The sequence below is a fragment of the Ursus maritimus genome (assembly GCF_017311325.1).
Source record: "Ursus maritimus isolate PB19 chromosome X unlocalized genomic scaffold, ASM1731132v1 scaffold_X1, whole genome shotgun sequence".
Lineage (NCBI taxonomy): Eukaryota > Metazoa > Chordata > Mammalia > Carnivora > Ursidae > Ursus > Ursus maritimus.
The window spans coordinates 56,619,408-56,645,978 of record NW_024423319.1 but is presented as its reverse complement, the minus strand read 5'-3'; the positions used below and the strand labels follow the sequence as shown (position 1 = coordinate 56,645,978).

Sequence of the window (26,571 nt, the reverse complement as noted above, 5' to 3'; positions counted from 1 at the left end):
ATTGGCTTTTAGTCTTTCAATTTGATAAAGATTTAAAAGACTCATAATAATACTGCTTCTGGTAAATAGGGTAGGAAGACATATTTTTGTTGGGAGTATAAATTACTACAGTGTATCGCTGACTTTATGGAGGCATTGTGGCAATATTATCAAAAATTAAGATGTGTATAATCTTTAATCCAGATATTTCACATCCAGGAATTTGTACCAAGTAAACACCACAAAGATGTGTGGTCCCAACTGTATGTGTAAGAATGCATGCTTATAATTGTCCAAAAAAAGGAGATATCCCATATTCCCCAAAATAGGTGTTTATTAAACTAGCTTTGGCATATCCATTGTGAACACTAACTATGCAACTATTATAAAAGAAGCAGATCTACAGGTATGTAAACTGATATGGAAACATCTCTGACAAATTGTTAAGCTTTTAAAGTACCAAATCTCAATACTTATAGTGTGATCCTATTTGTGTTTTTAAAAAGGAAACAAGCTGAGTGTATATGTGTGTAGTTTATTTTAAAATTTAATTTAAAATATAATTGAGATTGTAGAGTATAATCTGTTCTCTAATCTCATCTTTTCAATTCAGTGGTTCATCATGGAAATCCATATCAGTGCATATAAATCTAAAATCTACCTCATTCCTTTTTGGTAGATCTATATTAAGTATCAACATTCCATTTGTTTTAAAATATGTTGTGTATGTATCTAATGCACATATAAGAGGAAAATCTGAGGAAGAATAGCCACACGACTGACCAAAATTACATTGTGGGGAGGAAGAAGACTTTCTCTATATTAGTGGATTGATTTATTTTTCTTAAATGTAAGTATATACTTAGCAAAACAATTCTATTTTAAGCAATAAAGTCACAGTTTGAAAAAGTTTTATAAGTTCATGTTAATAAAAAGTATAATCCTGGAAAGCTTCCAGAACCTCATTAAAACTTGAAAAGTCAATAGCTATTGAAATTACTTCAGCCATAAGGAGCAAAGGATGGGAAAAGAATACAAAGAAGAAATCAGGAGATTTTTAAAGGGAAAGAGATATGAATGAAAGTAACCTCAGCTTCAGGAATTCACTCACCATCCTTGCCTCTGCTTTGGTGTGTTTGTAGTTCATTTTGTATTTTATGTTTGTACCAAAAAAGAATATTATTCTCTGGAGAAACACATTAATACTTTTTTATGACAGGAGAAAGCACTATAAAAATTTGAACAAAAGTATTAACATTGTAGCATCTTAAAATCTTATTTTCTCAGCTTATTATCTCAAGCTGTCTCCCCAAACTTCTGTTAAATAGACATAGTTTTAAATTCACATATTATAGTGTGAATGCAAACTATACATTGTTAAGAATTTATTTTTCTAAGAGCAGTTTTAGGTTCACAACAAAATAAATCAGAAGGTACAAAGATTTCCCATTCAACCCCTGTTCCCACACATGCTTAGCATCCTCCATTATCAACATCCCTTTTCAATATCCCCCATTAGAGTGGTACATTTGTTGCAAGTGATAAGCCTACATTGACACATTATCACTCAAAGTCATAGTTTACTTGAGGATTCACTCTTGGTGGTGTACCAGCTATACATTTTTTTAGCCTTTTACATGAGGCAAATGATTTTTCATATAAGATTTAGAAAATGGTTTTTTCTGTTATATGACCTAGAGATTTATATCTTTACTGTTGATTCTGACCTGAGTGTTCACATAAAATACCTGACATAATTTTTTTTAATATCTGTTATTTTGACTTTTAAAAATATATCTTATTTGACTCACTTCTTGTTTTAATTAGGTAACTGGGAAAAAGGCATATACTACAAGCCAGCAAATTTATGAAGCAGTTAAATCATTGTGGACAAAAATGAACAAAAAAGAGTCATTTCCTAAACCTAAAGAAAAATCTAAGGTAGAGTTTAAATGGACCAAAAAGGTAGACATTGAGTTTTGTTGGTTGGGGTGGGGGATTGGCCTATAATGGGAGTCCTGGACAGAGGTCAAGGATAGAATGGAAGGAGATGAAGGAACATAATATCTTTGCATACTATACGTTTTTATGATATTTTATTGTTTTAGCAAAATGATTTACTTATGAAGGAAAAATCTTTTTGGTAAACAGCTAGGAAATTCTGCTGAAATAGAAATACCTGCAAAAACAACTGACAGCCTGAAACACTCAGTGCCCTTGCCAACAGAACTCAGCTCTGAAACAAAGACAAAATCAGAATCCACCTCAGGTTTGTTTGAAATAACTTAACTTTGTTTTCATTCTTTCTTGAATAATTTTAGAGTATTATTAGGTGTAGTTTGAACGTATTTATGTGCTTTCTTCATAAATGTTTTTTTCTTTCTCATATCTGTAGTCTATATATCTTTTTAAAATTATGAGATACTTGGGTACTTGGGACTTTTTCTAATTGCCACATTGTTCATAATACCAATTTTTGTACATGGGAGTGTGGAGTGGCACTGGTTGGTTGGGTGAGTGAAGCATTTAATATCACTTTATAAATGTGAACTTTGTAATTAGGTGGAGGAAAATGTGCCTTTCTAGATTCTGTCAGTTTACAGGCTATGAGTCGTATCTACATAGAAGAAATATTAACTTTCCATTTCTGGTTCTATTTACCCCTATCAGTCTTCGTTTCCACCATCACTTTATTTAGTTTAGATACTAGGAGAACATTCAGCATGAAATAGTAAAATAACACCAATTATAATACTAATAACTTTTTAAGTATTGGATACCGGCAGTTGATACTTTGTGAGACCAAATAGTGATAATTATACCTTCTAGGCAAATATTTCCATGGTTTTACTGTAATCATTAAGAAGGTAACAGAGTGTTTAATACCATTTTGGGAGTGTATTCACATAGACTCACCAGTCACTGGGTTACATAGCATTATCTATCTGTACAATGTGAGTGGTACTACCTTTTGTTTTATTTGCAAAGGAAATAGGACCAACTCAGAGATAGGGAAGTAGAAAATAATGATAATATTTTACAGAGCCCTTTACAGAGCACCTACCACAGTAGGTATAGTATAAAGAGCTATAAATATCATATGTTATTCAGGTCTCACCCAAAAAGCAAAACAAAACAAAAAATTCTTGTGCATATGTAATTATAATCGTTGCACAATGAACGGACTGAGACTCAGGAAGCTTAAGCAACTTGCCCAAAATCATATAGTTTATGAGTAGTAGGGGTGTATTCATAGCCTAGATTTTTCTAATACCAATGTCCAAGCTCTTTCTATTGTGTATAAATTAATTTAAAATCAGAGTTTAGTCTCTAATTTCAGCTACCTCCTCTAAAGTTTTATAAAACCTGTCACTGAGTAACAAACCTGATACGAGTTTTACAATGTTCTCCTGTCACCCACCTCTCATTTCTAATCTGATGGTTTACAGTATTTATTTTTTTATTATTTATTTTCAATTCTGGTATAGTTAGCATACAGTGTTATATTAGTTTCAGGTGTACAACACAGTGATTCAACATTGCCATACAGCACCCTGTGTTCATCACAACAAGTACAGTCCTTAATCCCCATCAGCTCTTTCACCCAACCCCACCAACCTCCCCTCTGGTAACCATCAGTTTGTTCTCAGTAGTTAAGAATCTGTTTCCTGGCTTGTCCCTCTGTCTCTCTTTTCTTTTTTCTCATGCATCCATGCAGATATCCTTTGGGTAAATACCTAGTAGTGCAATTGCTGGGTTGTGGGGTTATTCTATTTTTAATTTGGTAAGGAACCTCTGTACTGTTTTCCAGAGTGGCTGCACCATGTTGGATTCCCACCAGCAGTGTAACATGGTTCCCCTTTCTCTACATCCTTGCCAACATCCGTTGTTTCCTGTGTTGTTAATTTTAGCCATTCTGACAGGTGTGAAGTGGTATCTCGTGGTTTTGATTTGTATTTCCCTGATGATGAATGATGTTGAATATCTTCTCATGTGCCTATTAGCCATCTGTATGTCTTCTTTGGAAACATGTGTATTCATGTCTTCTGCCCATTTCTTAACTATGTTGTTTGTTTTTTAGGTGTTGAATTTGATAAGTTCTTTATAGATTTTGGATATTAACCTTTTATTAGATATGTCATTTGCAGTTATTTTCTCTGATTCTGGAAGCTGCATTTTAGTTTTCTTGATTGTTTCCTTCCCTGTGCAGAAGCTTTTTATCTTGATGAAGTCCCAATAGTTCATTTTTGCTTTTGTTTCCCTTGCGTCTGGAGACGTGTCTAGTAGCAATTTGCTATAGCCAGGTCAAAGAGGTTTCTGCTGTATTCTCCTCTAGGACATTGATGGTTTCCTGTCTCACACTGAGGTCTTTCATCCATTTTGAGTTCATCCTTGTGTATGGTGTAAGAGAATGGCCCAGTCATTCTTCTACGTGTGGCTGTCCAGTTTTCCCAGCATCATTTGTTGAAGAGACTTTTTTTTTGGGAGTGGGAATGCTAACAGGGAGGGAGGGGCAGAGGGAGAGAGAGAATCTTAAGCAGGGCCTACACATGGAGCTTGACATGGGGCTTGATATCATGACCCTCAGATCATGACCTGAGCCAAAATTAAGAGTTGGACACCCAGCTGACTGAGCCACCCACCCACCCCAAGACTTTGTTCCATTGGATAGTCTTGTATTGTCAAGATTAATTGACCATATAGTTGTGGGTCCATTTCTTGGTTTTCTTTTCTGTTTCATTGAACTACATATCTGTTTTTGTGTCGGTACCATATTGTCTTGAAGACTATAGCTTTGTAATATAGCTTGAAGTCTGAAATCGTGAGGCCTCCAGCTTTGCTGTTCTTTTTCAGGATTGCTTTGGCTATTTGGGTGTGTTGTGTGTTTCCATACATTTTTTAGGATTGTTTGTTCTAGCTCTGTGAAAAATTCTGGTGTCATTTTGATAGGGATTGCTTTAAGTGTGAAGATTGCTTTCGGTAATATAGATGTTTTAAAAATGTTTGTTCTTCCATTCCTTGAGCATGGAATGTTTTTCTACTTCTTTGTGTCCTTTTCAGTTTCGTTCATAAGTGTTCCATAGTTTTCAGTGTACAGATTTTTTTACCTCTTTGGTTAGCTTTATTCCTACTTATCTTATGGTTTTTGGTGCTATTGTAAGTGGGATTGATTCCTTGATTTCTCTTTCTGCTGCTTTTTTTAAAAATTTTTATTTTGTTCTATTAGTCACCATACAGTACAACCCTAGTTTTTGATGCAATGTTCCATGATTCATTATTTGCGTATAACACTCAGTGCACCATGCAATATGTGCCCTCCTTAATACGCATCACCAGCCCATCCCAATCCCCCACCCCCCTCCCCTCTGAAGCTCTCAGTTTGTTTCCCAGAGTCCACAGTCTCTCGTGGTTCATTCCCCCTTCTCTTTACCCCACCTTCATTCTTCCCTTCCTTCTCCTACCAATCTTCGTATTTCTTATGTTTCATAAATGAGTGAAACCATATGATAATTGTCTTTCTCTGCTTGGCTTATTTCAATTAGCATAATCTCCTCCACGCCCATCCATGTTGCGGCAAATGTTGTGTAATTGTTCTTTCTGATGGCTGATTAATATTCCATTGTATATATGGACCACAACTTCTTAATCCAGTCATCTGTTGAAGGGCATTTGGGCTCCTTCCACGATTTAGCTGTTGTGAACAATGCTGCTATGAACATTGGGGTGCATATGGCCCTTCTCTTCACTACATCTGTATCTTTGGGGTAAATACCCAGTAGTGCGATTGCTGGATCATAGGGTAGCTCAATTGTTAACTTTATAAGGGACCTCCACATGTTTTCCAAAGTGGCTGTAACAACTTGCATTCCCACCAGCAGTGTAAGATGGATCCCCTTTCTTCACATGCTCTCCAACATTTGTTGTTTCCTGCCTTGTCCATTTTTGCCATTCTAACTGGTCTAAGGTGGTATCTCAAGGTGGTTTTGATTTGAATTTCCCTGATGGCTAATGATTTTGAACACTTTTTCATGTGTCTGTTAGTCATTTGCATGTCTTCATTGGAAAAGTGTTTATTCATATCTTCTGCCCATTTTTTTATTTCATTATTTGTTTTACGTGTATTGAGTTTGAGAAGTTCTTTGTAGATCTGGGATACTAGTCTTTTATCTGTAATGTCATTTGCAAATATGTTCTCCCATTCCGTGTGCTGCCTCTTAGTTTTTTGGACTGTTTCCTTGGTTATGCAGAAGCTTTTTATCTTGTTTAAGTCCCACAAGTTCATTTTTTCTTTTGTTTCTCTTGCCTTTGGAGATGTGTCATGAAAAAAGTTGCTGTGGCCGATGTCAGAGAGGTTGCAGCCTGTGTTCTCCTTTAGGATATTGATGGATTCCTGTCTCACGTCGAGGTCTTTCATCCATTTGGAGTTTATCTTTGTGTATGGTGTGAGAGAGTGGTCAAGTTTCATTCTTTTGCATGTAGCTGTCCAATTTTCCCAGCACCATTTATAGAAGAGACTGTATTATTTCCACTGGATGTTTTTTCCTGCTTTGTCAAAGATTAGTTGCCCAAAGAGCCGAGGGTCCATTTCTGTGTTCTCTATTCTGTTCCATTGGTCTATGTGTCTGTTTTTGTGACAGTACCATGCTGTCTTTGTGATCACAGCTTTGTAGTATAGCTTGAAGTCCAGCAACGTGGTGCCCCCAGCTTTGTTTTTCAACAATTTTTTGGCGATTTGTGGCCTTTTCTGGTTCCACAAAAATTTAAGGGCTGTTTGTTCCAGTTCTTTGAAAAATGTCATTGGTATTTTGATCGGAATGGCATTGAAAGTGTAGACTGCTCTGGGTAGCATTGATATTTTAACTATGTTTATTCTTCCGATCCATGAGCATGGAATATTTTTTCATCATTTTGTGTCTTCTTCAGTGTCTTTCAAGAGTGATTTGTAGTTTCTAGAATATAGATCCTTTACGTCTCTGGTTAAGTTAATTCCGAGATAATGTATGATTTTTGGTGCTATTGAAATGGAATTGATTCCCTAATTTCTCTTTCTTCAGTCTCATTGTTTGTGTATGGAAATGCAGCTGATTTCTGAGCATTGATTTTGTATTGCGCCACATTACTGAATTGCTCTATAAGTTCTAGTGGTTTGGAGGTGGAGTCCTTTGGGATTTCTATATAGAGTGTCATGTTATCTGTGAAGAGAGACAGTTTGACGACTTCATTGCCAATTTCAGTACCTTTTTATCCCTGTTTGTTGTCTGATTGCTGTTGCAAGGACTTCTGGTATTATGTTAAATGATAATGGCGAGAGTGGGCATCCTTGTCGTGTTCCTGATCTTAAGGGAAAGGGTTTCAGCTTTTCCCCATTGAGAATGGTATTTGCTGTAGGCTTTTCATAGATGGTTTTTATGAAATTGAGGAGTGTACCCTCTATCCCTACACTCTGATGGGTATTAATCAGGAAAGGATGCTGTATTTTGTCAAATGCTTTTTCTGCATCAATTTAGAGGATCATATGGTTCTTGACTCTCTTCTTGTTGATACGATCTATCACACTGATGGATTTGCGAATGTTGAACCACCCTTGCATCCCAGGGATGAATCCCACTTGGTCATGATGGATAATCCTTTTAATGTACTGTTGGATCCTATTAGCTAGGAACTTATTGAGAATTTTGGCATCCATATTCATCAGTGAAATCGGTCTGTAATTCTCCTTTTTGATGGGGTCTTTGCCTGGTTTGAGGGTCAAGGTAATATTGGCCTCATAAAATGAGTTTGGTAGTTTTCCTTCTGTTTCTATTTTTTGAAACAGCTTCAGGAGAATAGGTATTATTTCTTCTTTGAATGTTTGGTAGAATTCCCTGCAGAATCCATCAGGCCCTGGACTTTTGTTTTTGAGGAGGTTTTTAATCACTGCTTCAATCTCTTCATAATTAACTGGTCTGTTTAAATAATCAATTTTTTCCTGTTTCAGTCTTGTTAGTTTATTGGTTTCCTGGAAGGCATCCATTTCTTCCACGTTGTTTAATTTATTGGCATAAAGCTGTTGATAAAAGTTTCTAATGATCCTTCCTATTTCATTGGTGTTGGTTGTGATCTCTCCCCTTTCATTCATAATTTTATTAATTCGGGTCCTTTCTCTATTCTTTTGAATAAGTCTGGCCAGTGTCTTATCAGTCTTATTTATTCTTTCAAAGAACCAGCTTCTAGTTCTGTTGATCTGCTCTACTGTGTTCCTGGTTTCTAATTCATTGATCTCTGCTCTAATCTTGATCACCTGGCTTCTCGTGCGTGGGTTAGGCCTATTCTTCTGTTCCAGCTACAGCTTCTTGAGGTGAGAATATTAAAACTGCATTTTAGATTTTTCTATTCTTTTGAGTGAGACTTGGATGGCTATGTATTTTCCCCTTAGGACCACCTTTGCAGTGACCCATAGGTTTTGGACCGATATGTTTTCATTCTCATTGGTCTCCAAAAATTGTTTAAAGTGATTTTTAATTTCCTGGTTTACCCAATCATTCTTGAGCAGGATGGTTCTTAATTTCCAAGTGTTTGAGTTTCTTCCAAGTTTTTCCTTGTGATTGAGCTCCAGTTTCAAAGCATTGTGGTCTGAGAATATGCAGGGAAAAATTTCAGTCTTCTGGTATCGGTTGAGACCTGTTTTGTGACTCAGTATAAGATCTATTCTGGAGATAGTTCCATGTGCTTTCGAAAAGGATGAGTATTCTGTTGTTTTTGGGTGGAATGTTCTGTATATATCTATGATGTCCATCTGGTTCAGTGTGTCATTCAAAGCTCTTGTTTCTTTGCTGCTTTTCTGTTAGGTGATCTGTCTGTTGCTGATAGTGGAGTGTTGAGGTCCCCTACTATTAACAAATTATTATCTATATGTCTCTTTATTCTGGTTAAGAGTTGGCGTGTGTATCTAGCTGCTCCCCTATTGGGGGCATAGATATTTATAATTCTCATATCCACTTGTTGGATACATCCTTTAAGAATTATATACTGTCCTTCTATATCTCTAACTACAGTTTTTAGTTTAAAATCTAATCTGTCTTATATGAGAATTTCCACCCCACCTTTCTTTTGAAGTCTGTTGGCATGAAGAATGGTTCTCCATCCTTTCACTTTCAGTCTGGATGTATCTTTAGGTTCAAAATGAGTCTCTTGTAGACAGCAAATGGATGGGTCATGTCTTTTTCTCCATTCTGCAACCCTTTGTCGTTTATGGGAGCATTTAGGCCATTCACATTGAGAGTGATTACTGAGAGATATGATTTTAATTATGTCATGTTGCCTGTGACATCTTTGTTTCTATAGATTGTAAATTTCTGTTCCGTATCACTCTTGGCATCTTTTTACTTTTATAGAACCCCCCCCCCCTTAATATCTCTTGTAGGGCTGGTTTGGTGGTTACAAATTCTTTAAGGTTCTGCTGATCTTCGAAAGTCCTTATCTCTCCATCAATTCTGAATGACAGCCTTGCTGAATAAAGGATCCTTGGCTGCATGTTCTTCTCAGATAGAACTTTGAAAATACCCTGCCAACCCTTCCTAGCCTGCCAGGTCTCTGTAGACAGGTCTGACATTATTCTGATATTTTTCCCTCTGTACGTAAGGATTTTCTTCCCCCTGGCCGGTTTCAATACTGTAACCTTGAATCTGATATTTGCGAAATGCACTATGTCGTGACGTGGTATAGGTCTCTTCTCATTGACCTTGGCAGGGGTCCTCTCTGCCTCTTGGACACGAATGCTTGTTTCCTTTTCCAGATTAGGGAAGTTCTCAGCTACAGTTTATTCAAATTTCTCTTCTAGACTTCTCTCTTTTTCCACCCCCTCAGGGATGCCAACGTTTGATTCTGACATTGGAACGTTTCATTGAGTCAGTAATCTCCCATTATCTACATTCTTGAGATTGGATTTTTTTGAGCCACGTTTGTGTTTTAACTTTCTCTTCTACCATCTCGTCCTCCAATTCACTAATTTGTTCTTCTGCCTCCTTTACCCTGGCCGTCAGAGCAGGTAAACTGCATTTGATTCATAGCATTTTTAATTTCTGCCAGAGTCGCTCTCATTTCCACCCTTAGAGATTCTATATTCTCGTTAATATTTTCATTAATATGTTTTTCAAGCCTACACATCATCTTAACCATTGGTACTCTGAACTCCCTTTCTGACAATTTGGTTATATCCATATCTATCAGTTCTGTGGCAGAGGCCACAAACTCATTATCTTTTCTTTGCTGGGGGGGATTTCTCCTCCTCGTCATTCTGATGAGGAGAGGTTGCAGGGATGCCCAGAGCCCAAATTATTGACCGGGACCCAGGCAGTGTGCACTTGTTTTATAGGGACCTTAGGGATGTGGGCTTCTCGATTTTTCAGCCTGCATCCTGGGGGAGGGGCCTGCCGCTCTGATACTCAGGCAGCCCTGTTTGGGTAGAGTCTCCCTGTCCCCTGTGAGGGGGGATGGAGATGGGCACAATGTGAGCCGGTATTTCCAGGCTTTTGTTCTCTGGCAGCTTTCCCTGGTGTTTTTCTGTGGCTCTTCTGAGAGTCAGAGCAGCAGTGGCCGAATCATAACCTCTGTCTCAGAACAGAGAGATTGCAGTCCGTTCTCAACAGAGCTCTCTTGGCCACCTTAACTCTGTTTCTGTCGGTGCTGCTCAAAACCCTGCAGCATCCCGGGTTGTGCGCCCCATAGCTGCTCTCCTAGCCATCAGTTCCAGGGCTGGCACGTCTCTGTCCTTTGTGCTTTTTAACACTGCCAGTCACCCCCGGTTCCCGCAGGCGCTCCCAAGGTCCCAGTTTTAGTCCGGTTCCAGTGAGCTCCCCGGAGCTCCGGTTTTCAGTCTGGTCGCACGCGCGTTCCCAGGCTCAGGGTCTCAGTCTGCTCTCTCGCAGGTACCAGTCTACGAGTCTGGCCCGCTCCCCAGTGCAGATGGTTACTGCTTCCCGGTGCCCGAGCGTGGTGGTTCCCTCCCCCTTCTGTTTATGTTCTGTTATCTGTGTGCGGATTCACGGCTCCCCGCTTAGTACCTCAATACTCAGTGCTAGAGTTGTTCATTTATAGAGATCCGGAGGTATCTTCCTGCGTCCCAGCCTGATTTTGTGGGTATTCAGGATGGTCTGGTAGATATCCAGCTTGACTCAGGGGACCAGCTGAAAAAGGGGTCCCCTACTCCTCCACCATCTTTTCTTCTTCTTGCACGAAGTGGTCGCTTTTCTGTTCATAGAGTTTCTGCTACTCTTTTCTTCGTTCTCCAGTTGCGTTCATAGGTATTCGGAATGGTTTGGTAGCTCTCTAGCTGAATTCCTGTAACCAGACGAACTTTAGATCTCTTGCTCCTCCACCATCTTGGCTTACTCTTGCACATACTTCTTAGATAGAAACTGTCTTGGAGAATTCTTTGATTTACTTATGATTGTGAATGTTTCATTCTTATCCCTTTCTTTGAATGCATCTCTCTGCATGGTACATTATGGTATCTGATAAGAGGGGCCCATGGAAATACTCAGCCTGGGTTCAAAACCAACTGGAAGAAGTTACTTGTTGGCGGAGATGCTAAAGAGAGCCTCTTTCTGCTGGTTCTTAATTGGATTATAGAAATCCAACAAATTTCTGTACATCGATTTTATAACCTGTGGCATTGCTGAATTGATGTATTAGTTCTAGCAATTTTTTGGTGGAGTCTTGGGTTTTCTACGTAGAGTGTCGTGTCATCTGCAAATAGTGAAAGTTTGACAACTTCTTTGCCGATGTGGGTGCTTTTTATTCCTTTCTGTTGTCTGATTGCCGAAGCTAAGACTTCCAGTTCTATGTTAAATAGCAGTGATGAGATTGGACGTCCCTATCTTGTTCCTTACTGTGAAGGAAAAGCTCTCAACATTTCCCTTTTGAGGATGATATCGGCTGTGGGTCTTTTGTATATTGCTTTTATGATGCTGAGGTATGTTGCCCCTCTCCATACATGGTAGAGGGTTTTTATCAAAAATTGATGCTGCATTTTGTGAAATGATTTTTCTGCATCTGTTAAGAGGATCATCTGGTTCTTATTCTTTCTTTTATCAAGGTGGTGTATTGCATTGATTGTTTTGCTAATTTTGAACACCCCTGCAGCCCAGGAATAAATCCCACTTGATTGTGGTAAATAATTCTTTTAATATACTGTTAGATGTAATTTGCTAGCATCTTGTTGAAAGTTTTTACATCCATGTTCATCAGGGATATTGGTCTGTAATTCTCCTTTTTGGTGGGGTCTTTGGTTTTGAAATCAAAGTAATGCTGGCGTTGTAGAATAAGTTTGGAAGTTTTCCTTACATTTCTACTTTTTGGAATAGTTTGAGAAGACTAGGTTAACTCTACTTTAAATATCTGGTATAAATCTGCTGAGAAGCCATCTAGCTCTGCATTTTGTTTGCTGGGAAATTTTTGATTACTGATTCAGTTTGTTTGCTGCTTATGGGTCTGTTCAGATTTTCTAATTGTTCCTGTTTCAGTTTTGGTATTTTGTATGTTTCTAGTTATTTGTTCATTCCTTCCAGATTGCCCAGTTTGTTGGCATATAATTTTTCATAATACTCTCTTAAAATTGTTTGTATTTCTTTGTGTTGGTTGTGACCTCTCCTCTCTCATCTGTGATTTTATTTATTTGGGTCTTTTCTTTTTTCTTTTTGATAAATTTGGCTAGGGTTTATCAATTTTATTACTTCTTTGTAAGTACCAGCTCTTAGTTTTGTTTATCTGTTCTACTGATTTCTTTTTTTTTTTTTTTTTGTATACCGTTTAGTTCTGCTCTAATCTTTATTATTTCCCTTCTGCTGGCTTTATGATTTATTTGCTGTTCCTTTTCTAGCCCCTTTATGTATAAGATTAGGTTGTGCATTTGAGACTTTTAATCCTTCTTGAGGTAGGCCTGTATTGCTATATACTTGCCTCTTAGGACCACCTTTACTGCATCTGAAATGTTTTGGACTGTTATGTTTTCATTTCTTTGCTTCCATGTATTTTTTTTTTTTTTAGTTCTTCTAATTTCCTGCTTAAGCCATTCTTTCTTTAATAGGATGTTCTTTAACCTTCATGTATTTGTTGTCTTTCCCAATTTATTCTTGTGGTTCACTTCGAGTTTCATTGCGTTGTATTCTGAAACTATGCATGGTATGATACCATTCTTTTTGTACTTTTTGAAGCCTGATTTTTTATCCAATGTGTGAACTGTTCTGGAGAATGTTCCATGTACACTCAAAAAAAATTTGTGTATTCTGTTGCTTTAGGATGAAATGTTTGAATATATCTGTTTAGTCCATCGGGTCCAGTGTGTCATTCAAAGCCATTGTTTCCTTGTTGATTTTCTGCTTAGGCGATCTGTGCATTGCTGTAAGTGGGGTATTAATGTCCCCAGCTGTTATTATATTATTATCAATGAGTTTCAGTTTTTTATTAATTGATTTATATATTTGTATGCTCTCTAGTTGGAGGTAAAATATTTACAATTGTTAGATCTTCTTAATGGATAGACCCTTTAATTATGATATAATACCCTTCTTCATTTCTTGTTACAGTCTTTGCTTTAAAATCTAGTTCATCTGATGAACATATGGCTATTCTAGCTTTCTTTTGACGTCCATTAGCATAATAGATGGTTCTTCATCCCCTCACTTTCAGTCTCCAGGTGTCTTTACGTATAAAATGAGTTTCCTGTAGGCAGCATGTAGATGGGTCTTTTTTTTTTTTATTCATTCAGATACCCTATGTCTTTTGATTGGAGCATTTAGTCCATTTACATTCAGAGTGATTATTGATAGATATGAATTTAGTGCCATTGTGTTATCTGTATAATTGGTGTTTCTGGTGATGTTCTCCTTTCCTTTCTAGTCTTTGTTGGTTTTTGTCATCTTTTTCCCTATTCAGAGAATTCCTTTTAATTTTTTTTTAAGATTTTTTAATTTATTTGACAGAGACAGCCAGCGAGAGAGGGAACACAAGCAGGGGGAGTGGGAGAGGAAGAAGCAGGTTCCCAGCAGAGCAGGGAGCCCGATATGGGGCTCGATCCCAGGACCCTGGTACCACGCCCTGAGCCGAAGGCAGACGCTTAAGGACTGAGCCACCCAGGAGCCCCTCCCTTTAATTTTTCTTGCGGGCTGGTTTAGTGTTCACAAACTCCTTTATCTTTTGTTTGTCTGGGAAACTCCTTATCTCTCCTTCTATTCTGAATTTTTACTGTATAAAGTATTCTTGGCTGCACATTTTTCCCCGTTTAGCACTTTGAATATATCATGCCACTGTCTTCTGCCCTGCCATGTTTCTGTAGCCAGATATGCTGCAGACCTGATCTGTGTTCCCTTGTTGTTTAAGGACTTTTCTTCCCCCTTGCTGCTTTCAGGATTCTTTCCTTGTCTGTATATATTGTGAACTTGACTATAATATGTCTTGGTGATGGCCAGCTTTTGTTGAATTTAATGGGAATTTGTGTTTCTTGGATTTCAGTGTCTGTTTCCTATCCCTGATTAGGAAAGTTTTCAGTTATGCTTTGCACAAATAAACCTTCTGCCTCTCCTTTTGTCTCTACTTCTTCTTGGACTCCTTTGATGTGACTGTTACTACACTTTAAGGAGTCACTAAATTCCCTACGTCTGCATTCATGATCCAATACTTTTTTTTAACCTCTTCTTTTCCATTTCATTATTTTCCATAATTTTATCATCTGTATTACTGATACATCCATCTGCTTCATCTGCTTCATCTGCTTCATCTGCTTCATCTGCTTCATCCATCCTTGTATCCAGTCAGATTTTCATCTTAGTTATAGCATTTTTTATTTCAGCCTGACTAGTTTGTAGGTCTTTTTCCTCTGCAGTAAGGGATTCTCTAGTGTCTTCTGTGCTTTTCTCAAGCCCAGCTGGGATCTGTATAATTGTTGTTTTAAATTCTGGTTCAGGCATCTTAATTATTATTGATTAAATCCCTGGCCGTCATTTCTTCCTGTTCTTTCTTTTGGGGAAAATTCTTCCATATTATCATTTTGTCTAGGTCACTATTTTGTGTGTGTGTGTTATTGTTAGGAAAGCCTGTTCTATTGCTGCTTCTGGGTGTAATGGCTATTTTAAGATGATGTCCTATACTATCTTGGACCTAGTGCTTCTGGAGGTGTTTCAGAGTGTGCACTCTGCTCTTGTGTTTTGACTGCTCCTTTCCTCAGGGCAGTCCTCTGCAGAGTTTCTCCTTGCCTGCAGTGAGGGGTGTTTGGACCATTTCTACTGTGTGGCAAGGTTTAAATAGGTGTGTTTTGGTCTGCTTTTTAAAAGAAGCTAGATAAAAAAGAAAAAAAAAGGTATGTCCCATTTTCCTTAGAACTAAAGCTTTGCAGCACTCTATGAAGCAGTAGACTCGGTGCGTGCAAGGGGTTTGTGCTGATCTTCTGCCCTACTGCACTGATTCTCATCCACACTTGCCCTAGTGGAGATGCACCTGGAGGGTGCTAGGGGATGGATGTTGGTGTAAGCAGCTCTGGCCTTCACTGAGTGGCACTGTGTTGCTCCCTGAAGTTGGTCAGTGCTAATGGGTGGAGAAAGGGTGGTTGGGGGGGGGGGTCACCCTGCTCTCTTGTCCCTGGAGCAGGGAATTCACACCTGCCACTATTCAGGAAGCCCTCACTGAAGAGCAAACAATCGCCTCTCTTGTGTCTCCCCAGATTCCATCAGATCCCTGCCTTCACCCTCTCTAGGGGTGTCCGAGCTGTCTGCCTGCCAGGCACCACAGTATACTCCTGTGTTTTATCTCAGCCCTACAGCTGGGTTTCAAAACTCCAAATTTTAGGGACCCACTCAGTGTGGACCTGCACTGATCCTGTGGATGAGGGTGTAGCTGTGTTGTGGCCTGTGCTGGTCTGTCCCAGAAAAGCTGTAGCATGACCGTTCAGTTGTTCAGAGTTTATGTAAAGCACACCAAAAAGCCGGCAAGGTTTGCTGCCTGCAGCCAGTATATTTGTTCCTATGCTAGCGAACCGGGCAGCACTTTGGTGCCACCAGCTCTTTTGTACCCAGAGATGCCGTGACTCCCAAATGTACTTCAGGAACAGAAACTTTCTCGCGTGTGACCTGGGGGATCCTCAGACCATGCTGCCCACTCCTGGGTCTCTGCCTTCCTTCCCCACCAGAGCATCACTAAACCTACCAGGCATGACCCCTGTGATAGTACAGACTTCTTAAACTTGACTTTGAGCTTTGCTGCTTATAAAAACTTGCAGTAGTTAGCCCCTTTCATTTCCCCAGTCATTAGTTTTGGGGAAGAGGTTTTCTTTTGCATTCCCCTGCTCATGTTTTCACTCTTTCTTCCTCTCTTGCTCCTCTCTCCATGATCAGGGCTCCCTCTGCTCTGCCACACCCACAGTTCTTTTCAACTCTCTGCAGCATCTACCTTCCCTAAGGTGGCTGTTTTTCTACCTGTAGATGTGCAGTTTGTTCTCTCCGTCCTCAGATTTCTTGGGTGTTCAGGATGATTTGATATTTATCTAGCTGTGTTCAAGGGCTGAGACAAGCTTAGGGTCCCCCTACTCCTCCACCATCTTAACTCCTCTGCCACATCTTCTTTATCCATTCATCAGTCAGCATTGTTCCAGTGCTATATTGAATCAGTGTGGTGAGAGTAGATATCCGTGTCTTGGTCCTGTTAGATTCCCCATGGATTATCATGTGCTGCTTCCATGTCTTGGATATTGTAAATAATGTTGCTATAAATATAGGGGTGCCTGTATCCCTTTTAATTAGTATTTTTGTATTCTTTGGATAAATACCCACTAATGCAGTTGTTGAATCGTAAGGTAATTCTATTTTTAACTTTTTGAGGAACCTCCATACTGTTTTCCAGACTGGCTGCACCAGTTTGCTTTCCCACCATCAGTGCAATAGGGTTTCTTTTTCTCTACATCCTCCCCAATACCTTTTGTTTCTTGTGTTTTGATTTTACCCATTCTGACAGGTGTGAGTTGATACTGTATTGTAGTTTTGATTTTCATTTCCCTGATGACAAGTGATGATGAGCATCTTTTCATGTGTCTGTTGGCTGTCGGTATGTCTACCTTGGAGAAATATCCATTCATGACTTTTACCCATTTTTAATTAGTTTTTTTTTTTTTTAGGTTTTGAGTTGTATAAGTTCTTTATATATTTTGGATACTAACCCTTTATCGGCAATGTTATTAGCAGATATCTTCTACCATTCAGTAGGTTGCCTTTTAGTTTTGTTGATTATTTCCTTCATCGTGTAGGAGCTTTTTATATTGATTTACTGCTGATAGTTTATTATTGTTTTTCTTTCCCTTGCCTCACAGGACCTTTCTAGAAATGTGTTGCTATGGCCAATTTCTGAGAATTATTGCCTTTGCTCTCTTCTAGGATTTTTAGGGGTTCAGGGCTCACATTTAGGTCTTCAATCCATTTTGACTTTAGTTTTGTGTGTGGTGTAAGAAAGTGGTCCTAGTACCACTTTTTGACATGTTACTTTCCAGTTTTCTCAGCACCATTTGTTGAAGAGACTGTTTCCCACTGGTTGTTCTTTCCTGCTTTGTTGAAGATTAATTGCCCATATAGTTGTGGGTTCATTTCTGAGTTTTCTGTTATGTTCCATTGATCTGTATGTCTGTTTTGTTTTGTTTTTTTTTTTTTTTGCCATTACCATCCTGGTTTGAATACTACAGCTTTGTAATACAATTTGAAGTCCAAATTATCATGCCTCCAGCTTTGCTTTGCTTTTTCAAGGTTGCTTTGGTGACTCAGGGTCTTTTGTGATTCCATAAAAATTTTAGGATTGTTCGTTCTTGCTCTATGAAAAATGCTGGTGGTATTTTGATAGGGATTACATTAAATGTGTAGATTGCTTTGGATAGTGTAGTCATTTTACAATATCTGTACTTCCATCCATGAGCATGAAATGTCTTTCTATTTCTTCATGTCGTCTTCAGTTTCTTTCATAAGCATGCTATAGTTTTCAGAGTACTGTCTTTCACCTCTGGTTAAGGTTATTCGTAGCTACCTTACTCTTTTGGTGCATTTAAAAATGGGATTGATTCCTTAATTACTTTCTGCTCATTCACTACTGGTGACAGAAATTGCAACAGATTTCTGTACTTTGATTTTGTATTCTGTGACTTTACTGAAAAGTTTTTATCAGTTCTAGCAGTTTTTTGGTGGGGTCTCTTGAGTTTTCTCTATATAGTATCAGGTCAGCTGCAAAGAGTGAAAGTTTCACTTCTTTACCAATTTGTTGTCTTTTTTTTTTTTCTGTCCGATTGCTGTGGCTAGGATTTCCAGTGCTATATTGAATCAGTGTGGTGAGAGTAGATATCCATGTCTTGGTCCTGTCAGATTCCCCCATGGATTATCATGTTAATGTGGGTTTTTCATATATTGCCCTTATTATGTTGATGTTTGTTCCCTCTTAATCTACTTTGTTGAGAGTTTTCATCACTTCTATTCCGATGAACATATGTTTCTTATCCTTTCTCTTACTGATGTGATGTAATGTGTTGATTGTTTTGTGAAAAATAAACCACCCTTGCAACCCAGCTATAAATCCCACTTGATTGTGATGAATGATTTTTAATGTATTGTTGGATTAGGTTTCATAGCATTTTGTCGTGGATTTTTGCGTCTGTGGTCATCAGAGATAATGGCCTGTCGTTATCCTTGTTAGGGGTGTCTTTATCTGGTTTTGGTATCAGGGTAAACCTGGCCTCATAGAATGAATTTGGAAGTTTTGCTTCCTTTTCTATTTTTTGGAATACTTTGAGAAGAATAGGTATTAACTCTTCTTTAAATGTTTGGTGGTATGCCCTTGTAAAGCCATCTGGTCCTGGACTTTTGTTTGTTTGGGATTTTTTTGTTTACTGATTTAGTTTCTTTGATGGTGATCAGTCTGTTCAAATTTTCTATTTCTTCCCATTTCAGTTTTGGTAGTTTATACTTCTCTAGATATTTATCCATGTCCTCTAGGTTGACCAGTTTGTCAGCATATAGATTTTCATAAGTCTTTCTTATAATTGTATTTCCTTGGTGTTGGTTTTATTCCTCTTCTCTCATTTATGATTTTGTTTACTGGAGTTCTTTCCCATTTTTTTCTTAATAAGTCTGGCTAGACATTTACCAATTTTATCAATTTTTTCAAAGAACCACCTCATTCAAAGAAACCAGGTTTCATTGACCCTTTGTATTGTTTGTTTGTTTAGTTTGTATATCATTTGTTTCTGCTCTGATCTTTATCATGTCCTTCTTTCTGCTGGTTTTAGGTATTGTTTGTTTTTCTTTCCCTGCTCCTTAAGGTTGTTTATTTGAGATTTTTCTTGCTTCTTGATGTAGGCCTATATTGCTATAAACTTCCTTCTTAGAACCTCTTTTGCTGTGTCCCAAAAGTTTCAAACCATTGTGTTTTTATTTTAATGTGTTTCCATGTTCTTTTTTATATATTTGTTTTATTTCCTGGTTGACCCATTCATTGTTTAGTAGCATGTTATTTAACCTCCATGTATTTGAGGACTTTCAAGATTTTTTTCTTGTGGTTGACTTCTAGTTTCATAGTGTTGTGGTCAGAAGAGATACATGGTATGCTTCAATTTTTTCAGTTTGTTAAAGCTTTTTTTGTGATCTCATGTGATTTATTCTGGGGACTATTCCATGTGCACTTGAAAAGAATGTGTATTCTGCTGTTTTAGGATGAAATGTTCTGAGTATATCTGTTCAGTCCATCCCATCCAGTGTGTCATTCAAAGCCATTGTTTCCTTGTTGGTTTTCTGTTTAGATGATCTATCCATCAATATAAGTGGGATGTTCAAGTCCCCTACTATAATTAGATTATTTTCCTTTAGTTCCTTTATATTTGTTATTAACTGTTTTATGTATTTGGGTTCTCCCATGTTGGGTGCATAAATATTTACAACTCTTCCATCTTCTTGTTGAAATGTCCCCTTAATGGCTATATAGTGCCCTTCTTTGACTCCTTACAGTCTTTGTTTTAACGTGTGTTTTGTCCGATATAAGTATTCTTATTCCAGCTTTCTTTTGACATTGATTTGCATGTTAGATATTTCTCCGTCCCCCTCACTTTCAATGTGCAGGTGTCTTTAGGTCCAAAATGAGTCAGTATATAGACGGGTCTTGTTTTTTTTTTTTTAATCCATTCTGATAACCCATGTCTTTTGATTGGAGCTTTTATTCCATGTACATTCAGACTAATTATTGATAGATATGTATTTATTGCCAATATATTCCCTATTTTATAGTTGTTTCTGATAATTTGCTCTGATCTTTTCTTTCCTTCTCTCTTCTGTGGTTTGCTGGTTTTCTGTAGTGATATATTTGGATTTCTTTTTATTTTCTGCATATCTGTTACTGGTTTTTGATATGTCATTACCATCAATTTTGTATATAACATCTTCTGTGTATAACTCTATATTATTTAATGGTTTGGACCCTTTCTTTATTCCTCTCCTCTCTTTGTGTTAAGTATATGGTTTCAACTTTTATATCTTTTTATTTTGTGAATTCCTTGTCTGATTTTTAGAGAAATACTCATTTTTGCTGCTTTTGTGTTTCCTATCTGTATTCTGTCACCTTTGGTCTTTCCTTTGCACTCAGAGTCCCCTTTAATAGTTCTTGCTGGTCTGGTTTAGTGGTCATGAACTCCTTTAGTTTTTGTTTGTCTGGGAAACTTTATCTCTCCTTGTATTCTGAATTAAAGCCCTGATGAATAGAATATTATTGGCTGCAGATTTTTCCCATTCAACACTTTGAATATATCATGCCAGTCTCTTTTTGCTTGCAAAGTTTATGCAGATAAATCGCTTGATAGCCTGATGGTGTTTCCTTTGTATGTAACTACTTTTGTCTTGCTGCTTTTAATTTTTTATTCTTTATCACTGTATTTTGCCATTTAATTATAATATGTCTTGGTGTGGATCTGCTTTGTTGATTTCGTTGGGGGTTCTCTGTGCCTGCTGGATCTGTTCCCTTCCCTAGATTAGGGAAGTTTTCATCTATTATCTCTGAAATAAATTTTCTGTCCCCTTTTCTTTCTCTTCTACTTCTGGGATTCCTATAATGTGAATATTATTACATTTGAAGGCATCACTGAGTTCTCTAAGTCTATTCTTATTTTACACATTTTTTTTTTCTTTTTTCAGGTTGATTCCTTTCCATTACTCTGTCTTCTAGGTAATTAATTCATTCCTCTCCTTCCAGCATCATGTTCATTCCATCAAATGTGTTTCTCATTTTGTTTATTGAGCTCTGTATCTCTGCTCTGTTATTCCTTATTTCAGCTTTAAGAGTCTCATTTATGTTTTCCACTATTTTTTCAATTCCAGTGAGTGTTCTTTTGATCTTTAATTTAAATTCTCTATCAGGCATATTACTTATATCTGTTTCACTTAGATCTCTGGTCATGGTCTTGTCCTATTCTTTCATATAGGACCAATTCCTCTGCTTTTCATTTTGTCTAAGTCTCTGTGCCTGCTTCTCTGTGTTAGGAAAGTCAGCTATGTCTCCTGTTCTGAAGGATAATGGCCTTATGAGGAAGACATCTCATAGTGCCATCCACTGTAGTGTTCCCTATTCCCCAGTGCCTGGTGCTTCCAGGACTGTCTCCAATATGTGCTGTGTGTGCTCTGTTATTGTGTCCTGGCCACTTTATTCTTCAGGGCAGTTGCTTGCAGAGGCTTTCTTTGTTGTGGGCAGTATTTGGTCCTTGGCCTGAATGTGGCAAGTCTTAACTAGGTGTGTTCTGGTCTGCTTTTGCCACCACCTACAGAACTGAGGCCTGCAGATCTCATTGGTTGGGAGACATGTTTGGATAGGGGTTTGGGCTGGTCTTCTGCACAAAGGGGTGCTCTGCACTGGGAGTGAGGCCAGTGTAACTGGGAGGAGCACTTCCCCCAGAGCGTGGGGGGCATTGCTTGGTGTAACCAAGTTAGGTAGTGTGGAGGCTGTCCTGGTTCCTGCAGATGGCTCTGTGTTTATGCTGAGGGGCTGGGGACATAACTGTTGCCTGCCAGGAACAAAGGAACTGGCAGGCATCACTGTGAATGCTGCCTCTCTGGGACATGCTCTGAGATGAGCAAGTGACCACTGTACTCTGCTCACAGGTGCTCCTCAGATTGCTGTTTCCACATTATATGTCCACAGGCCGTTTGCTCTACCTTCTCTCCAAGAGCAGCTCCAGTGGTTCTAGGCTCTCCCTGAGCCCTGCCCACTGACCTATAGAATTCAGGCCTTAAGCCCTGCTGGTTGCAAGCACTTCTGAAATTTGGCCCCTTTCACTTTCTAAGCCAGTTGCTATGGGGATTCCTTTTCCCTGTGCGCTCCTCTCTGTGTTTGTCTGTCACCTTTCTCCAAGACTGTAGCTCCCTGCCCACCATAATAGCCATCATCTGTTTCTCTCCCAAACCTTGGTCTCCACACCTTTTACTCTTCTTTGATGTGGCCTCCTCTCTGCCTTTAGTTGTGGAGTTTGTTCTGCCAGTCTTCATGTCAATCTCTGTGATTTAGGACGATTTAATACTTATCTAGTTTTATTCATGGGACAGGGTGAGCCTAGGGTCCTCCTACTCTGCCGCCATCATCCCTTCTCTCTGTTCTTGAATGGTTTACAGGTTTTAGATTCTGATAATCCATAGTTCACCATATTCCCACAAGTATATAATATATCCTGTCAGTTTTCTAAATATCTGTCAATTAAAGAATATCTTTGTGGAGAAGAAACACGTTACAGCTTAACAGTGGGATTAAACTATTGCTAGCCCATGTTTTCTCTTCACACATGTGTGTTCTGGAACCCTTTACCCACTTGTCATGGGTAATGTAGTATATGAAAATCATTCTAAGTTCACATGTAAAGGAGAGAAATATGTTAGTACTATTCATCCTTATCATATATCATTCAGAATTGATTATACAGAATACTTTTGGGATTTATCATTTCTACATTTCATGTGCAATCTCAAAGGTCCAAGAAAACAGTAGTGATTATGAGCACAGATTTAAGAGTAAGACCTGGAACTGAATCCTAGATCCAACATTTGCTAGTTCTCTTACTCGGGACAAATTATCTAATATCTCAAGCCTGTTTTCTAATCTGTAAATGGGGGGGGGGCAATAATAGTGTTTTTCTCACATAGTTGTGAGGATTAAATGAGATGCTGCATGTAAAGCACAAAGTACAATGTCAATCACATGCTAAATTCTCAATGCGTGTTGGAAAATATGATTTGCCCAGAGTAATTAGCCATTTTGCTGATAAACAAGTATTTCCATTGAGCAAGCTTTGGGAGCACACTATTTAGGTAGATAGCCTAGCCATAGCTACCACTTACCACCATACAGAATATGTTGGGTATACATCCAGTTATATATTATGGCTCTTAATATGAGCTTGGTAGTTCTCTGTCATTCATACACATTTATAATAAAAATTATTTTAGGAATAACAAATTCCTAAAGACATGGGCCTCTTTGAAATCTGATGAAAGAAGAATAAAATCTTTCATATTCCCACAGGATTAATGTCCCTCCCTCTAAAGCAGAGGTTGGCTGACTATGGCTTTTGTGCCAAATCTTGCTCACCATCTATTTTGTAAATTTCACAAGCCAAGGATGGTTTCTACATGGTTTAACATAGTTGAAATAAAAATAAAAGTATTTTGTGACAAGAGAACATTATATGAATTCAAATCTTAGTGTCTATAAGTAAAGTTTTATTGGAATACAGCTTCACTCCTTCATTTGTATATTGTCTGTGACTGCCTTCATACTACAGTGGCAAAGTTGAGTAGTTGCAAAGGAGACCTCATAGTTTACAAAGTCAAAATATTTACTCTCTGGCCCACTGGAGAAAATGATTGCTAATATTTCTTTTAGAAGGATGAAGTGTGCCATAAATGCATGACTCATCTCCCCTTTATAATATTTGCCAGCTTTTCTATGGGACAGGAGACTAAACAGCCAACCTCCAAACATCTGAAGGGCAAAATCAAATTTCCTAGTCTTTTAGAGCAAGGGAAACAAAAACATCAGGCTCTCAGTCAGCACCTTTGGAGTTCGCTATACCTGAGGAAGAGAGAGGAACCAGCGGTTGATTGACTGACTCTTCCTAACACTTCAACTCATCTCAGTATCTGATTGGATTAAGATGATAAGCACCTTACCCTTCCTAAAGAGGAAAAGGGTCCCCTCTCTCCTAGAAGATATCATCTGGAGCTGCTCTGGTTCTTTTATACACAGTGTCCACCATGCAAACAAAATATTACTTATGCAAAGAGGCAGAACAATGTGACTGACAGGCAGAAAGATGTGAGTGACAAAATAACAGTAGACCCACAGGTGATCTAAATATTGAAGTTTGTAGAAAAGGACTTTAACTATGATAAATATGTTAAATAGAAAATATGAACAAGTAAAGATGAAAAAATGGAGAATTTCACAGAAATTGGGATCTACTTAAAAAATCAAGTGAATATTCTAGAACTGAAAAGCATAGTACCTGAAATTAAGGACTCATAGGATGGATTTAGCAGCAGACTATATACAAAAGAGAACAGAAATAATGAACTCGAATACAAGTAAATAGAATATAGCCAAAGTGAAGCACAGAGAGAAAAAAGAATGAAAAGAATAGAACAGAGTGTGAGAAAGTAAATTGCAGTGACTAGTATCTTTAAGTATTTCAATTACTTTTAAGCTGAATGCTGAATATCACCTAAATTTTATACAAAGAAACAAAAATAGAATTTTTAACAATCCTACCTTCACTCAGAAATTTATTAGTGATCTGTCCCATTTTTTATATCTAACTTGCTCAAAATATGAGATAATGTGTGAACTAAATTATCAGTGAATAGATATCACATGATGGCTGTTTTATGACTTTAAACATCTTTATTCTTTCCTGTTTGTTGTAACACCAGCTTTTAAGTTTTTATTTAAATTCCAGTTAGTTAACATACAGTGTAATTCGTTTCAAGTGTACAATATTGTGATTCAGCACTTGTGTACAAGCATCCAATGCTCATCACAAGATAACACCAGCTTTTTAAAAAGTCTTCTAAAAAACTAAGTATAAAAACAACTTTTTATGAAAGATTAAAAATATGATAAAATACAAAGAAAAGCATTCTAATGGGTTAGGGGATTGAGATTCAAGAAGAGTTTTATTACTGCTAATCCTTTGGGAGGAAAGAACCCTAGATCAGCTCAAGGGGTGAAGAAATTTCTAAGTGGAAAGATGTAATCCTTAGTTACCCAGAAAAGTAGGAGATGAATCTTTTTTAAGAGGCAGAAAACAGGGGCGCCTGGGTGGCTCAGTCATTAAGCGTCTGCCTTCAGCTCAGGGCGTGATCCCAGGGTCCTGGGATTGAGCCCCAAATCAGGCTCCCTGCTCCGCTGGGAGCCTGCTTCTTCCTCTCCCACTCCCCCTGTTTGTGTTCCCTCTCTCACTGGCTGTCTCTGTCAAATGAATAAATAAAATCTTAAAAAAAATAAAAATAAAAGGCAGAAAACAAATGACCTAGGCTGTGGCTCTAAACTAGAGGTTTCCATGTTACAGTTACTGGAGTTGTTTGTTTTCTAAAATTCACTCTACCCAAGAATTATAAATTAGAATCTTCAGAGGTGAAGCCTCCAAGCAGGTGGATTGTAGGAAAAGCTCCACAGGTAATTCTCTATGCATGTTCCTCTAGTTAATAATGTCTGACATAAGTTATAGATAAATTAAAATTCTGAAGTTTTTCAGCAAATTTTGAAAGGTAGAGATCTAAAGGCGATGGGGCGTTTCAAAATTGTGTGAAATTTTGACTAGACTTTGGACAAGAATATATATTAAGGAAGTAAGTAGAAGTGTTAGAGAACTTAGTCAACTGATGGGTATTATTAAGAAAATTAGGCACAGTCAGACTTATATAAAATAATCATTTGTCATGCTTACTATAATATGTTTTGATAAGGAAGAAAACTCTTTCCTAGGACGCTTTTCACTTGTACTGAGCAAAGACTTCCACCAGGTGGCAGTAAAGATACATTTGGGAAAGAAGCAAGCAGAACCAGTTTCTTAATGTTTTTTATGTGTGATGGACCTCTTCTCAGAATAATGTTTTTAAGTGGGTAAAACAAAATACATAATATATGTGCTTCTTTAAATGTATTAAACAAAAGTACCTAACAGATTGAATAAAAGCCATAGTTTTGAAGTAGTGATAAGTGTAAATATTTCAAAATATTTGCAACTGCAGCGTGACATGAAACTTTTCGTGATTTCTGTTAGTGACAGAATCTGAGGTCCTGCTAACACTATTGTGGTTTGTTGCCTACATTCATTATGGAAGAAAATCTTCATTTTCAGTCTGAGGTTAATGAAAATGAAGACAAATTTCCTGCACTTAAATTCATAGATCACATGAATTCTATCCATAGATCCCTAAAGGGACCCCATATTAAGAATTTCTATCCTTAAAAAAAAAAAAGAAAGAATTCCTATCGTATGGAGAGCTATATCAGTGTATGGATAGTGATTACTTATGATCTGGGTTTTTTTTTTAAGTATATCACACT

The 26,571-nt window shown here is 37.8% G+C and overlaps 1 protein-coding gene across 3 annotated transcripts in view; it reads left to right on the top strand.

Moving 5' to 3' along the window:
• APOOL (apolipoprotein O like) overlaps positions 1-26,571 on the top strand; it is a 111,147-nt gene that overhangs the window by 81,966 nt on the left and 2,610 nt on the right. For all 3 annotated transcript variants that reach the window (XM_008700617.2, XM_040630291.1, XM_040630299.1), the window contains one exon: positions 2,131-2,248. In XM_008700617.2, coding sequence (XP_008698839.2) covers positions 2,131-2,248 — 118 coding nt within the window. The remainder of the gene's footprint in view (positions 1-2,130; positions 2,249-26,571) is intronic.